At 36.1% G+C, this 16,912-nt stretch overlaps 1 protein-coding gene across 1 annotated transcript in view; it reads right to left on the reverse strand.

The window, feature by feature from the left end:
- LOC106956426 (membrane-associated guanylate kinase, WW and PDZ domain-containing protein 1-like) overlaps nt 1–16,912 on the reverse strand; it is a gene marked incomplete at its 5' end in the record, with an annotated part of 80,021 nt that overhangs the window by 45,582 nt on the left and 17,527 nt on the right. Inside the window, one exon of the mRNA XM_015047257.1 lies at nt 415–534. Coding sequence (XP_014902743.1) covers nt 415–534 — 120 coding nt within the window. The remainder of the gene's footprint in view (nt 1–414; nt 535–16,912) is intronic.

Consider the following 16,912-nt stretch of genomic DNA (forward strand, 5'->3'; position numbering starts at 1 on the left):
CTTGCTCTCTCTCTCTCTCTCTTTCTCTCTCTCTCTCTCATGCATACACACACAAACACACAAATCTGACTTAGCAGTGCATAACGCAAAGCCCAACAAACAATCAGGCATCCACATGTTTTACACACACAGGTTTGTGTCAGTCTGAGACTTAGCCTTGCACAACGCTGTCCTAATCAGAGTGAGAGGGGCAGATGTGGAGAGACCTGCTGTCTCCTGGATGAATCTCCCCCTCCCATCATGCACGGTCTAATCAGAATCAACTGGGTACACTGTCTTACAGCCTGCCTACATGCAGGAAAAAACTAAATATGATGGCTGCTATGCTCGCCAAATCTGTGGAGAATGAGGACACCTGCTCTATCGTGAGTCACATGAAGTGCCACTTTTGATTCTTGTCATCGTTCTCCTCACCTTCATATGTTCCTACTTCCAGTAGTGTGCCACTCTCCTCCAGTTGTAGGAAGTCCTCCACAGACAGGAAGTTGTAATCCAACCCTGGGACCTCTCCGTCTCGAGGGGGACGGGTCGTACCTGAGCAGAGGAGAAAACGGACATTTCTATCAATATGATTCTCAAATGACAGTGAAAACAGGATTATTGTTTGAAGAACAACAACACGCTTCCTTAGCGCCTACAGCTGTGATAGTCTGTTGCTACATCCCAAGATTCCTTCGGCTGTCTGAGATGAGTGTGAGCCACCAAGAGGGGCTCTGAAATGAAGACGGTGTGATTGTAATTCAGCACCATCATTGGAAGCACACTGCCTGTGAATATTATGTCAAGAAATTAAATCAAGGATTGCATCTCGAGCAATCGCTTTGTCTCATGGGAAACTGCAGTCTGCCAAGTCCAGGTCCAAGAAAAAGGTCACCTTAAACAATGCACTCATGTTCATTCTGTAAACTTGCTCTTAGTGTAAATGTATGGATTTACTATGAAAATTATGGTTTTGTTCAAATCTGCTGATCTTGCCGTTACTGGATTAGCTTCGGTATGTAATAATTTCCATGGTGTTTTACTAATTTCACAGTTGGACCATAAACTAAATATAGACATAGATAGTAAATAGTAAATCATTTCAAAATTCTGATGAGACTGTCAGTCAAGATCACAGTTTCAAATTCCCTCTAAGGTTGTACTGGTTGAACAATTAGTGATTAATAAGTAGTGCTCTGTGGTAATTTGCAGTGCAGTCAGAACAATTTGTAGGTGAAAGTTGACACCAAACAGTGGAGACGGGGGATATTATGTCTCTGACATTGGAAAAAAAAAATAAAAACAATGGCAAGGCAGACGGTTCACATAAATTGGATCTCATCTGTAGTCATGGCAGTAGTGCTTAAAGCATAATAGAATACACACAGTCATGCATATATTTCAAATAAACATCAGCTTTAATTCAGACATACCACTGTTTGACAGCTTGAAGAAAAAAAACAGACATGCTGGGTTGATGACATTCTTAATTTAGAATTAAAAAAAACAGTCTCTCCAAAAAAGAAGAAAAAAAAAAACAGACTTCCAGTTCTGATAATTTTCCGTCCAAAATTATTACAAAAACAACATTCACACAAACATTGCATTACTATTAAAGTTATTTCACCACCTTCAGCTTCCCTTGTGGCTTCCGTGATGCTGAAAATATATCTGATGAAATATACATCATCATATTTAACACAGGACATCTGAGAATATGTTTATATATGGATGTAATCTACTAAATCTCCGATAAGTGTTTTTCACTGAGGTGTTGTGTTGGTTCCATCAATAAAATTATTTAAATGGCTGATGGGTAGATCATTTTAACACCTAATGTCACAAAAACCTTGCTATCCTGTATGACTGAAACATTTATGTAGTATTTGCGACAAAATTGATCGACATTAGCAATTGAATATTTTGTGATTGAACTGTTGAAACTTTATATATGCAACTATATAAGCAGTATGATATATAAGCAATATGATTTGCTTTACATTTAGTAGGGGAACATGTCTATAATGTGAAATGTTTAAGAAAAAATAGGATTTGACAAAAAATAACATTTATCTCTTTAAAGTAGAACAAATAGAGTGGTGCAAACTAAAAATACGATTGTATTGTCCAAAATTAATTTAGATGTTTTTTTTCCTCTAGTTGAGCAGCCTTAAGTTACACTAAATGATCCTATTCATCCTCAGAGTACACATTATATATAAAAAATGAATCTTTCACAGTGATGAATTCTTCTATCCACGCGGGAAGTTATTGAATAGTTTATTGGGCATGAATATATTGTGAATTATGCATCCAGAGGATTTTGAACTCATCAGATCTCCACTAAACAGGAACATCAATGGGGGGAAAACAGACAAATGTTTTAATAACAAAATCGAAATAACAACTGAAGAATTGTATTTGTGAATGTGGTTTCTCGACCAGCAGATAAATGCCAATAGATGTCTAAGCCAAAGAGAACTAAATTTAACACAATTCTCACAGTTCATGAGCTGAATGAGTCTGGAACACATTTAACAAAATTGTATTAAGTAGTATTGTTTTTGTTGTTGTTTTTTTTTTAGGTTTTGTGGATTCATAATGAAAACTGTTGTCAAAATGTTTCTCAAAAGTACACAAGTGGGTTATTTTATATAAACATGTCTAAACTTGGTCTAAATGGAAGAAAAAGACTCAAAGTTTTCCGAAACATCAAGTTCTCCAACCTTGAACAATTTGGATTGAGTGTGTGTAGATGAAGGATGAATTGCTGGTGTGCCAGGGCCAAGTGAGTTACTTTTGCCTTCATGTCTCCATAACTAATGACTACCTCTCCATCTGGGGATGAAAGTTTAATACTGTGTACACAGTCTACAATTGCCTATAAATGACCAAATAACTGTAAGCAAACACACCCAAAGAGTAGGCCAGGCTCCCACGCATTGGAAGCCACCTCAAGCTTTTCTGACATGTCACTGAGTGAATCTTAATTAGTGCAGACAAAGCAACTGCATAGTACAGTATGGAATTAAGTGATTTATTATTGGGCCCTTGCTGCAATATTTGCGTACCAGCCCCATAGCGGCGACATGTATGTGCAGTTTGCGTCTCTAAGTTTTAATGTCCACATCACTGTTCTTTTTACACGTGCAAAATATTTGCCGCAGATCCCACAAGCTTTAGTATTCGATGTGTAAAAAGAGTATGTTCCAGCACAATGGTGTAGCAAAGATATAAAAAATGTTAACCTGATGATGGTCTTTGAAGAGAAGTCAAAGAATCAGCAAAGCAATAAGGCTCTTTTTTGGGTTCAAGCACTCTCACTATACAATTAAATAATATATTCTCCCCACTGTTGACAGATTATAGATACATACAGACCATAATCTTATACTTTATCTTATTTTTGTAAGGACAAGCTCACTAAGCCTTCTCATGTCTGAATGTTTACCTTAGTCTTGCCAGTATGCCAGCTCACACTGCATCCCTGAAGGTACATCCAGTCCACAAAGTACCATATAATGAGCTAGCTTTTACTAAGCCCTGCTCCATCCCACACCTGCGGTGCTAAGAAAACACAGATATTCTGTTTCTGTTCCTATACTTGGAAAATTATACAAAAGGTAAACTGGCAATAGATAATAGATAAACTGACATAGTGCTCAGACTGTGAACAGACACAAATCCCTCACACGAAGAAAACAACATGATAAATCATCCAACAGTCGGTTTACAGCAGCAGCACACAAGCCTAGCACTGCTTTGTATTCACCTCAGCAGAGAGAGATGAGATGAAAGTGAAGGTGTCTGGGAGTTTGAATCATAGGAATGGGAGGTCCCCTGATAAAAGACACTGTTTTTGAAGCTCAGCGTGCTTTAAAAAGAATGTCTTCTGTTATCGCAGCCATTTTCACCACAAACAGTGTCTCGGAGAGGCAGACTGATTCAAGTGTGCCAATGTGAGAAGCTACTGAGCAGTTATTTACATCATTGTCACATCAAGCCATCCATAATGGACTCTCAGCCATTCATACATATCAAATAAATCGATGCAGCAATAAATCATCCAAGACCTTTCTGTCTTAAGGCAAAATGTTAAAGGGAAGAAGCCAGAATCATTTTGGTTTCAGAACATCTTAAACATAGCAGTGATGGGGCGACTATTTGCCATAATCGGTGACCACAATAATCTGCAAACATCACTATTTTTGGTCAGCAGATGATTTCATTGAATTTATCTTTCATTTACCTAAACAAAGAAAATGAATTTAACAAGGGTCACCAAATTTTCCCTCCAAGTTGCAGAGCATGAGGAGAATCCTCGAGGTACAGTCAACAGTGGTATATTTGAATGGGTCTAAATATCTGAGTGCTGTATGGGAGTATTTAGAGTTTGCCAACGACAGTCAGAAGTTTGGATGATGATAAAAATGCAATGCATGATGAGCAGCAGAACAGAAAACACCCTGGGGCAACTGATTAGCCATAAGAAAACAAACAAACAAAAAAAATCAAAGTTTTGTAAGCTATTGAATGCATTTTAAAGATAAAGTTGTCTAACTTTCTTTATGTAGCGTTTTGTTTTGAATAACTGCTTAACATTTCTATGCACCCTTGATAAGTTAATGAGGTGTCAGCATGAATTAATGTGCAGACTTTGTGCATCCGAATACATTTACATCATACTGTTTTAATCACATCTAATTGTGTAGATAATGTTAATATCTAAATGAATCAGATTTAAACAAGGCAAACTAATAAATAATACATACAGTTAATAAATGCAGGTCATTTGTAATTTACATGGATTCTAAATTCTCAATTATTACAATCTGAATAGGTTTGATAGCAACCAACTATTTTCCCTTTGTAGATGTACCACTTTCATTTAAATCACATTATATTTGACACTGTGAAACCTGATGTTCTTTTTGTTTTGTAATCTGGATTCTTATCATTTTCTAAAATTAAATAATTAAATGATCAATTACTTATGTTATATTCAACTGTCAAAAGGTTTATTCCCTGTAGCTGTAGTTTTGTGAATTGAAAAACCTCAACACTTCAACTTTTACGTATTTCTTTTGCACACAAGCAAGATGACACACAGCTGACCAGTCTTGCACTGTAATATGTGTAAATAAATATCATTACATTATCTAATGCTGTCCTGCATAACAAAAACCCATAACTTTGTTAAGATATTGTGAAAAAATTCCCTTAAGAGCAAAAGGTTATGTTTGCCAGAATCAAACAATTCAAGTTGGGTAGAGACTGTAATCCCAGCTGAATGACAGACAGTCAAAAATCAGAGAGAGCGTCACTTGTTCCAGAGAACAACAGTAACAGTGGGGTCAGGCTCATCTCATCACTATCATTGTGGTGAGTCAATAGAGAAACAATGGCAGGCCACAATCAGGCCTCGCTCTGATGTACTAAGTTACTGCGACAGTCATCAATGTGTGTATTGTTCACTCACAGTTTGAGAAGTGTCTGTGTTTCGATGAATAGAAAATATAACACAAACGCACTTGATCTGTGGCGGTGCTGGAGCGTATGCCCTTTTGTGAGCAAGTTCTGCCACCAGCGTGAGCAGTGCTGCATTTTACAGTGCTGCCACAGATGAACAACATGCTGCAGTTCTTATTTTTGACAGTGGATGCTGCCGTAGGGAAGATCTGTCTGAAATCAACAAGTGGTAGCTGGTTAAGAATCTAAAGGAAGAACATTCCTACCGTTAACTCCACAGTATGATCTAGCGTTTGAAGTTTACAGAAGATTTCACAACATGTACTCCTTTTGTGGTTACGATCAGCTGTGCACTTTCCCCCTATAAACAAACAAGCCCTCAGATTGTACCCTGCTGCATTCCAGTTTGGCAAGCGCCACATTCACTGCCTGCAGAAATTTACAAAGCGGGATTGTACACAACAAGATGAATCAACAGAATCCCAATAATGAGAGAGAAAGTTTATTTTGTTTAGAACTTTACATCCATAGTATCTGGGAAACTTTCAGTGAAACTATACGACTAAGGTCGAATATTTTGGTATCCTTCTTCCTACGCGTTTCTCATAATATTCTCCATTTGTGGATCTTTTCTCCTGACAGTACTGGCGTGCCCGAGTCAGTTTTGTAGGCCGCTTTGTTCACACACCTTTTTAGCTCTGCTCACTGATTTTCCATGGGACTGAAATTCAGATAATAGACTTTGTTATCCATGAACCACTTTGAACTAATTTGGCACTTCACTTAATATCCTTGTTCAATATGGAATAAGTGCCTCAATCTGTACTTCATGATGCCGTCTATTCAGTAATATACATCAGTACCTCCTACAAGCAAATATTTCTCTTTCTTTGATCTTCCCGGAATATTTGATAACCAAATCACTGCAGGGAAATCAGACCATCCCACCCATCTGCATACCTCAAATAAGCTTTTGAAAAGGGGATTTTACATAGTCAAGTGTCAAGTGTGATGAAGTCAGCAGCTGTGACTATTAAAAAAAAAAAAAGCATTTCTTTTTGTTTGGCTGGGGTTAGTAATGCCATATTAGTCGTGATGCTCATGTAGATGTTGCTACTGAAACAGAAGGATGCTAAACAACTTTAGAAGCTCTCCAGGAACACATCACCTTACAGTACAGATATTGAGTTGAAGAGGCTGCATGTCTTGTTCTTGCAGACTATAGCTTCACCACATACTATTCTGTCTCACTTGAGCCATCACAGACACTCTCTGTAGAGTGATGATCTAATCATTGGTCAAAAATCCTGCACATGTCTAAGCCTACACAAATGATCAGAAAAAGCACTCTCCCAGGGTATTTAATCTATTTATCTTTGTCCATTATTTTGTTAAGGTTGTTCAAGCTGTTGCTAGAGCTCACAAGTTCACAAAAAAAGCTGTGCATGATGGAATAAAATCCTTAAATGTATCACTGAAATGGCATTATACAGCATATGGAAATAAAGTCGGGAACAATGAAAAAATATGTATTCAACCAGAAATATTTTTAATGAACGCATTCATTTATATTGCAAGATGATGAAAAGGGATACCCAAGCTCACTATTAATCATGATGGTGAAAAAAAAATAAATTAAATTTTACTGAAAACAATCTACAAGCATTTCCTGCTGAGCTGTTCCATTTAGGACCACAAACCACAATTTATATAGAGGTCAGTGTAAAGTGCTTTCGCTGCTAGAGCTCTGAAGTCCAGCATGTTTTGTGAAGTAAACAGTGAATCTTGTATGTGGGCAGAAGACTGCAGGGTTGTGTCTGTTAGTAGGAAACAATCAAGATACCTATTAACTAATAGGTATCATTTGCGAAAGCTGTCTGTGGTACAGTCAGGAAAAGATACGCCAATGATGACATCATGGTCATTTTGTTTAACACCTTATCAAAGCAAAGAAACAGTTCTCTGCACCATCTGTCTCTGGCAATACAGCTGGATCTCAGCACTCCTGTAAACTTTGTTGCAAGACAACTGAGGCTGTCAGACACATGGGAATTTTTAGGTATAATATACAAAAGCAGAGGCAGCAAGAAGCAAAGGTAGCTGTGTGCATCAGTGACCAGGAACATTTGGTGAATATTTTAACATGAGATAAAGCAACATTTTATGTCCTGGTGACATTATTTCAGAGCAATATGTCCTGGAAGCACCAACCAGTCACAGTTATATGTGAACTGCTGCAAAATGCAACAACATTTCTGGCTAAGATCAGTTACTGGCCACATGCTGTGCATGACAACAGTAGTTTTCAACCTACTTTCTTTTTTGTTGTTATTCCTTTACAGTGTTTTTTTTTTTTTTACGAATATTATTAATTCTGTTCATGTAATCGTTTATTTATAATCGTTATTTTTTTTTTTAATAAATCAGACAGAAAGACAACTTGCAAGTGCAAAGAAATCTCAATATAAATATGCGCTTTCAAGAATATCGGAGTTCTGTTATCTGTTTGTGGATTGGCTTTACTTAAAGAATGATTTTATATTACCCTGAGCTTTTATGAAATATAACTAGGCCGGCCAAGGCAAAATAATCAATTTACTTCAGTGTGTTATTGCAATGTTTGATGTTACCAATTCCAAGTTAGGCTGTATTATTAAAAAACACAATCTTTTTGCAAGTAAGAACTACCATTTCTGACTTTTGTAAACCGGGAATCATGCACTTAGCAATGCTGGTAGTGAACATTAGATTAGAAATCTCAAGGATAAAACAAATGTTTTTACTGTAGGATCTCAAGTGCACATCAAGTTCAGGATGTTTTGTGTTGAACAGGATGCACAGCTTTGGTTTATTATCGTGTTTTTAGCTTAAAATAACAACACTTGTTTAATAAGAGAACAGAAATATCTTTATTGTAATTTTAACACCAAAAAATATTCAAAATATTATCCTGATTGAGTGCAGGGGTCTATAAAAATATAAGAGGTAAATATAATGCCAAGAATTTTGCCAATCATGGCACAAATTCTAGCAGCTTTTGGCAAACAAAAAATTGACTCTTGCCAAAAAAAAAAAAAAAAAATTTACGTGACTATTCCTTGAGTTGGTTCCTTTTCAAAGGGAAATCTGCTGAAATAACTTTAACACTTATAACCAAAGATGCAAAATCACATATCCTGTAGATGCTGAACTTGTACCAATTTATTTAATTTTCAAAACAAACATCAAAGTTCTTGACAGAAACTTGAAAAGGAAAGAAATTACCACTGATGCACTTCACTGAATGCAATACCCGCCTGCGTGCTTCTTACAAACACCCAAGCGTCAACCAATATCTGAAAGAAGTAACAGAAGTGAAAATATTTTAAAAAGGATCAGAAAAAATTATAAATTACAATGATGATGTACTCAAACATCCCAAAATCAAATTAAAACCTAAATTTGTTTAAATTTTATTGACTCTAATGTTGGTAAAGGTAGGTTTTCTGTTTGAACTTCTGTCTGTCAAGAAAAAGAAAAATCTTACAACTTATTAGGGAATTACAGGCTCATTTTCTGTGTAGAAAATGCTTGCGCCTTTGTGTGTTCTCCCAAACTGAAAGATTAGAGCCAGGAAAGATGAAGCTTCTGTCTCAACATCCCAGCAAGGTTCAGTTCAGCTGAAGTATTCAACAAACAAAGGGCTCTTTCATAGAAAGCAGCTAGTGTTTAAACCAAAAAGGACCCACAGCACAAACCCAGATGAAAGTCAAAAGATTATTTTTCATCAGTCAAATAAAAAGGGTAAAAAGCACAAAATCTCTACATATTTTTCAAGTCAAAACTGTAACTCAAGCTAGATTTAAAAATATAAACACAAAACTTCACTTTGGATTGTATGAGATACTTTTACATTGCTTATGGTTTAAATACAGAACATGTGTTGGATGGATGGATGGATGGATGGATGGACAGATGTGTAGATTAGTATAATAGAGTAGTGGCCTGTTCAGGGTGTATTCTGTCATTTTCTCACTCTAAACAAATACCTAATATGTAAAAAATAAATGAGACATTATGATAAAAAAAAAGTTTCTACGTATTTGAAGAATCATTTCATCAAGTACTTTTTACTCTTATGTTATTGAGTAAGAATACCTATATAAGATCGTAGCTTAAGTCTCGACCCCAATAGATTTTTGATACACAATAGATATTATTTCTAGAATTGTAACAGTCAATGAGTCTCATCAGTTTAACAGAGAAGGAAAAATTATTTTTATTCTATTTTACGTAAAAGTAATTTCATTTTGCAGTGACTTTTTTTAAAAAAAATTATAATACATACTTAAATACAGTAAAAACGGTATTTTTACTCTAGGCTATGAAAGACTGAGACTCTAATATCAGAACAAGCCTAAGCTTAATAGCTTAAAAGCAAAGTCTCCGTTTTTGGAGACTTTGCTTTTCAGTGAAATGCAGAAACATGATTCACATTATTTGACCACTGTTGTTGTGCCACCTTTTCCCACATAGTAAGGAAGTAATTTAATATATCTGACATATTCCAGGTTTTATAGCAGGCAAATACAGGAGACGGTTTTGAGGAGTGGCAAGGTTTACACAACAAAACAGATGTTTTCCACGCATGATTGAGTTTGAAGCCTAAACATCAACATGAATCCATTCCTAGAGGCATGGAGGGAGATGTGACAGGGTGCATCTGCCAAATGGTGGAATAGCATAAAAAAGGAGATGGAGAGGAAGAAAGAGGATGAAAGAAGGACAGACACATGACAGACAAAAAAAAGAAATCACGTAATGGTCACTTGAAATCTCTGACTACCTCACACTTTCTACCCCACTGTCTCCTCTTAATGAAGAAATAAAAACTGAGGAGCAAAACATGCAAACGACCCCGGTGGCTGCTTACATGGCACTTTCTCTGCTTTTCATGTTATCAGGTTATTGTGAGAATCAAATCCCACAATTTGAATGTCACACAAAAAAAAATAAGTCGGGACATGTTTACAAATGTTTGCGTGAGTGCAGTATTAATCTCAGCACTGCTAAAAGGATAAAGGGTTTCAGGAGAGCCTGGCTTTGTCTCTGTCATGTCACCAACATTGTCTTTACAGTATGTCCATGTGTCTTCTTTACAGCTACCCTGTCTAAAGCTTTGCAAAAATAGTAACGCTAAAGCAAGTAGTCAAAATGGGGTCAGCAGACAGTCTGACAAATTTGCAGCACTTTGAGAGAAAAACTGCTGCTTTTGGTAAACTCAAATGTTTTTGTAGCTGCTTTTCTCTGTAACATCATTAAAGCAGATTAAGATTATTTGAAATACTAATACACTAATGACAGCTTAACTATGATATGGCTGTATATCAATTCACCTGTGTTGAAATACAACCATGTTCCTATCAACTCAGATCAGCTTCCCAGTCTCTCCTGAAGGAAAGCATGTTTCCACAACATGATACCACCACCACCATGTTTCATGTTGGGGGTGGTATAAGGCAATGTGACATGCAGCGGTAGTTTTACCGCACATACAGCATGTAGGCCAATAGGTTCAACCATGGGTGGAAAATGATCTAATCGAAGTATCCAGAGGGAAAACATATGCACAGGGAGAACAGGGAAACTCCATGAGGAAAAAAAGAACCGTGGCCAGGATTTAAATCTAGAACCTTCTCGCTGCAACACAATAGTGCAACAAATCGTGCCACTGTGCCACCATTCATGTAAAAAGAACATTCATACACACCTTGAATGATTTTCATATATGAGAAGGTTTTCAAATTAGGCAGAAGAGGGGAGGGGTCAGGGGGTTTAAGAAAGCTACTCTAGACTCAACTGTTGGAGCAACAACAATGGTTGTTAAAATACAACCTTATCATAGCAGGAAGATACAACTGAGGTAAAGTTTGCTTATCGTCCCCTTGGTTCCCTGTCCTAAATTTAGCCAACTTGTATAGCATTTACAGTAAACACACACGGAATGCACAGCACAAAATCAACAGTCGTGGAGATAAAGAACAAAAAAGCAGAAGTGTAAACACACATACAGCATACTGTAGTCTGTTAGGAGTGTGAACTATAAATATAAGGTTAGTAAGGATAGGATCTGTCCTCATTGGCAGTTCATAAAAAGATTCAGAGGCAGGGGACCTGTGTCCCTCAAGTAGCCTGTTTGAGTGCCTGCTATGACCCACATCCTACCTCCTAATACTGGGCCACTTACACACTGTGACTGAACATGTACCATAAGCTGCAGGAACATCAGAACAGCCCTAAGATATTAATTACATACCTTGAAGTTGCACACAGAATGAAATAGGATCCCTATGGAGTAACTCAGGATGTGACTCTTGATAGCCATTTAACAGCTTCAGTTCAGAAACACACACACACACAAAAATTCATATAGAAAATAAATAAAATTGCATTTAATAATACTAGGACTGTATGAGATTAAAACTTCCTGCTCAAAACTAAATTATGTTTAGATAAAATATACACATTAGATTGCTTTAGTTTTTATCTGAACATTCTTCATACAAGATATCAACAATAAGAGGAAACACAAGAAATAAATCCTGACATACACATGTTTAATCAAATGCTTTAAAAGTTAACTTTGAAACTGAATACACAAAGAGAAATCTCTCTTTTTGTGTTAATTTTTTTTTTATTATTTTATCACCAGAAAACAGACATTTATCAAAGATAAACATGATTTTACAAGTGTTGAACATATCCTGTTAGTACATATAGCAGAAAGATAATTCACATTTCTTAAGCCTCTTAAGTTACAAGTTCACACAAGCTCAGCAGATTTAAACTGAGAGGTGAGGTGTTATCTGGGTAGCCTGACAAAATATTTTATTACTGTTGAATGACATAAGTTAGCCAAACCAGACCAGTCAAATATATCCATAGGCATCATGAGATCATTTAAGATGTTCTGATGCATCAGTCATTCTAGTTAAGCCAACAAGCATTGTTAAATTGAATGTCTGCATTCATTTTTTTCAAGAATAATTAAATTAGTTCATGAAATGTATGAAAATGAACACAATGTTTTGCTACTTTATTAAATCTTTTTTTATGTAAAATCTCTTTCTACTCATGCACCCTAAAAATAATTTTCTAATTTCCTTCCATGTTTCTGAGCATATTTCTCAGGCTAAAAGTTGAGAAAGAGAAGAATACATGTAGAAGCCATTAAACAGGATAAGATGGCCTAACCTCAGAGCTGACATGTTGAACCACTGCAAATTAAATTGGTAACACTTTATTTGAAGGGGTGTGCACAAGACTGACATGACACTTTCATAAACATGACATAAAACCTGTCATGAACATAAAGAAGTCTTTATGAATGTTAATGACAGTTGTCATGAAGTGTCATTCGGTAAATAATGACACTTTTAATGCAAAGTTGCTCTAAAAGTTGCATTGGAAGTCCATTAAAAATGCCAATTTTGCATTAAATTATAATTGACAAAATCATGCAAAGTTGGCAGTTCAAATAAAGTGTTACCATTAAATTTATCCATACAAATTAGCTTAACCAAAACATCCAACAAAGTTGAATTAAATTTTATTCTAATACTATAATAATAAGAAAAATGTATAGCACAAACAAACAAAAACAGCACCATATCTCAGTCCATCACCTCATGGGACACACCAAATAGTAAAAGGCTGAACAGGTTCTGAAAAGGTTTATCTTTTAAAAATCAACATCGCAGCAATGCTTCGCTGTGGACAAGCATTAGAGAAATGAAACCAAAGTATAAACAACATTCATTCAAAATCATAACCTCTAGCAAACCTTCAAGCATGATGGTGATAGGTTCATTTTTGGGTTTGTTTCACTGTGACATGACTTTGGCACAGTGAAGTAATTAGGTAAACCATGAACTCCATTGTGTTTAAAAGTATTCCTAAATGAAATGTAAGGCCACCCGCCAACAGATGAAGCTTGTTTGATTAAAGGTATCAAGAAATAGACAGCAGAGTCACTTAACAGTAACAAACCTACTGTTAAGTGTTATTACAGATGAATGTCAAACCAGGCCAGTCAAACATATCCATAGGCATCATAGATATAATTTAACCCCTACATTAGAAACAATCAAGCAATTAAAGCAGCAGTGTTTAACTATTACAAAGAATAGTTACACACTGCTTTTTACATATTTGTTAAAGATGTCACCACAACATAGTGACAGTTTCAACAAATGCATACAAAGCATATTAAAAATTTTATGAAGGTTACATAGTGCAGCTTTGAGTTTGAATACAGTCCCTGCATCTCAACTTAGAGGTAGAGCCTAATAAACTAGAATATTATCAAAAATATTTTAGGAAAATGAATTAAAAAAAGGTAAAACACACATTATGTACATCTACACAAAATTGTAAAGGAAAAATAAAAGTAGGCTTTTTAATGAAGAAAGCCTATTGGGTTGTTTCTAACATGGTCAACCTCCAAAAAAGAGAAAGACACAAAACAATCTTTGCTAAAGAAGCTGGTTTTAATGAATGCTGTATCTAAAAATTCTAATGGAAAGTTGAGAGGAAGGAAAAGGTGTGGACCCGGAATAGAGACAACCAGTCTTTATCTGCTTGTGAAGCAAAGCCCTTCACTCTGAATTGAAGAGTACACTTCAGCACAACAAGAGTCTGACATGGAGGTCTTACTTGTTATTCAACATTCTAACTTTTCAGAAGAAATACAATTTTGCAATGCAGATGGAAATTGAGGTCCCAGACTCTAGAGAAGGAGTGAAAGGACACAGAATCCAACTTGCTTGAGGTGCAGGATGAAGTTTCCACAGTCAGCGATGATTTCGGATGAAATGTCATGTGTGAGTGCTACAACCATCTAGCATAAAATTTTAGAGCAGCTCATGCTTCCTTCTGCTGATAAGCTTTAAGGAGATGCTAATTTAATTCTATAGTCAGACTTGGAATCTGCACACACTGCCAAAAGGACCAAATACCTGCTTTAATAACCTTAGTAAATGTGCTCAAATGGCCAGTAAACTTAACTGACCTACATCCTTCTCTATAGATAATTAGTCGAGTATTGTCAAAAGGAAAATGACAGACACCAGATCCAACAATTCAGATGGCCTAAAAGTCACTATTAAAGCAACCTGAGATTCCCGGACACCTCAGCAGAGCCGCAGGCTGATCATCAGTGCTGTCACCTCTGCACGCTGGTGAGACCCGAGGAGCCTGTGGGGATTTATCTTATGAATATGTAAATATTTTTTTATGTCCCACCAACTACAGAGGTACAGTAAAGGGCTCTGAATTGTGTTCTGTTTTTTCTCCCGGTAACTAAAAGAGAAAATGTTGCAACATTTCAGATGTTACACACGCGGATCCTTTATCTTTTCCCTCCATGGCTTTTAGACTTATATTACGCAATGATAGGTCGAGTTTTATTTCGAAAGCAGGAAAATTATTTTCACTCTTGAATGACAATGGATGGGATGATTAGAGTTAAACTATGATTTCTATGTATGTGTTTTACAAGTAAAATGAACATGTAAAAGGCTACAAATTATGAAATGGTGCATTGGATGTTCAATGCACCAAGTCAAAAATAATAACCAAGTGAGATCAATTTCTCCATTTGCTCCCTTTTACTAAGCTCCAATGGTGACAATGAAAGCTAATATTATATCTACTTTAACTGAGACAGAAACCTGTCCCTAATTTAAATACCAACAACAATCACATCCTTATATCCAGGTGAAAACTGCCCTCCAGAGTATTAACAATAGACATTGCGCTGACAGCACTATGTTGCCATCTGATACCCTTCATCACCTTCCTGCTGTTGATGGTCTGGGGAGCTTCCACTTATTGTCTAACACTGACACACACACTTGCAGTCACACACAAACACATGCAACATCTGCTGTTTTTAACCCCCGCTGCTTTTTATGTGTGAGCATGGCAGGGAGTGCATATGAGAACAAGAACTGACCAGAGAGTGAGATTAACCTTAGATGAAGGGATTGGAACTAATGTAAGAAAATTGGTGTTTTCCTTATGAGGGGAAAAAAAGCCAAGCAGTTCTAGGTAAATAACAGAAACAGCAAGAGGTCAAACATTTTAGTGCGTAACTACAAAGGAGTAACATGCTGTGTATTTAAAATAGGGTATTAAAATCGTAACTCCAGCACAAACCAGAATTTGTTTCCAGAATAAACAGAAGCTTTGCGTTGATGCGGAACATGTGTTGTGAAAACAGAAAACAAACTGAAAATACATGAACATCTTTGGGCAAGACAGCTGAACAGGAGCAGAGACGGCAAACAGCCGCAGAGGGAGTTAGCAGGGAACTCTCCTGGGCCTTTAAGCCAATTATCAGAGCTACATTGATTGAAGCAGCACTTTAAGGCCTCGTCTACACAAGCAGTCCCTTAATACACTGGTCAAGAGAAGAGAGTGTCTCAACCACAAATTATGCAAAGATGGCCATTTCCGCCCATTATGGTGTCACAGGGACAAATCCTTTCGGACATGCTCATGTAAATATCTTTTTTTTTTTTTTTTCAAATTGAAAGATTTCAAATATTATAATATAAAGGCACTGGTCAAGAAAGGGGCTGGTTTAGTGATTCCAGAGCAAAAACATGACATATTTGGATCGAGAACATTTTATGAAATAGCCGCAAAAAGATAATTAGCAGATGTAATATAAAAATGCATTTTAAGCCTGAAGTAGGCATTGGAGTTACAAATGTGAGTAATGAAGAAGAACCTGATTCAGTAGCTTTTCCACTTGGTCTTTGCACTTACCGAACTTCATTTTTACCCTCCAAATTCAGGTGTAGCTGAATTTGGAGCTTTTCATCGTAGATATGATTTTTAGTTTTCTACAAACTCAATTAGTCAATTCAAAGCAAAGGAGCCACTAATAATATAAAAAATTTGGAGAAAAATCAGATATCAATCTTTAAGGCTCATATGGTGACTGAAGTTGCATGTAAGTGAGAAAAACAAAGATCTGTGACCTGATTTGAACTCAAGACTCAAGAATTCATTTGAAGTCATGCTTTTAAGACTTAAAACATGACTCATGTAACGGTGAAGGAAAATCCTAGGTTTATACATTGTTCTATTTTTGAGGTTGTTCAATTAAAAGTAATATGTGGAAAAAGTGGCATTATAAGATTCTATTCAGAATAAATACACAGATAAATAAAATAAGTAAATGCTCTAACAGGAATGTATATCATATATTCTCCTGTGAAAATGTCAATTTAATAAGACAAAGGAGTACAAGATTGGATGTCAGAACATGCAGTAATGCAGTGTTAATGGTGGACTACACAACATTTATTAAATGAGAGTTATTAAAGACTTACAAGATAAACTGGAAAAGATGACTTGTGAAAATCTTTTGTTTAGCTAACAAAGCTTCATATGGCAAAAAAAAAAAATATATATA

This window comes from Poecilia latipinna, unplaced genomic scaffold, assembly GCF_001443285.1.
Source record: "Poecilia latipinna isolate Pla-1442-1.1 unplaced genomic scaffold, P_latipinna-1.0 Scaffold816, whole genome shotgun sequence".
Lineage (NCBI taxonomy): Eukaryota > Metazoa > Chordata > Actinopteri > Cyprinodontiformes > Poeciliidae > Poecilia > Poecilia latipinna.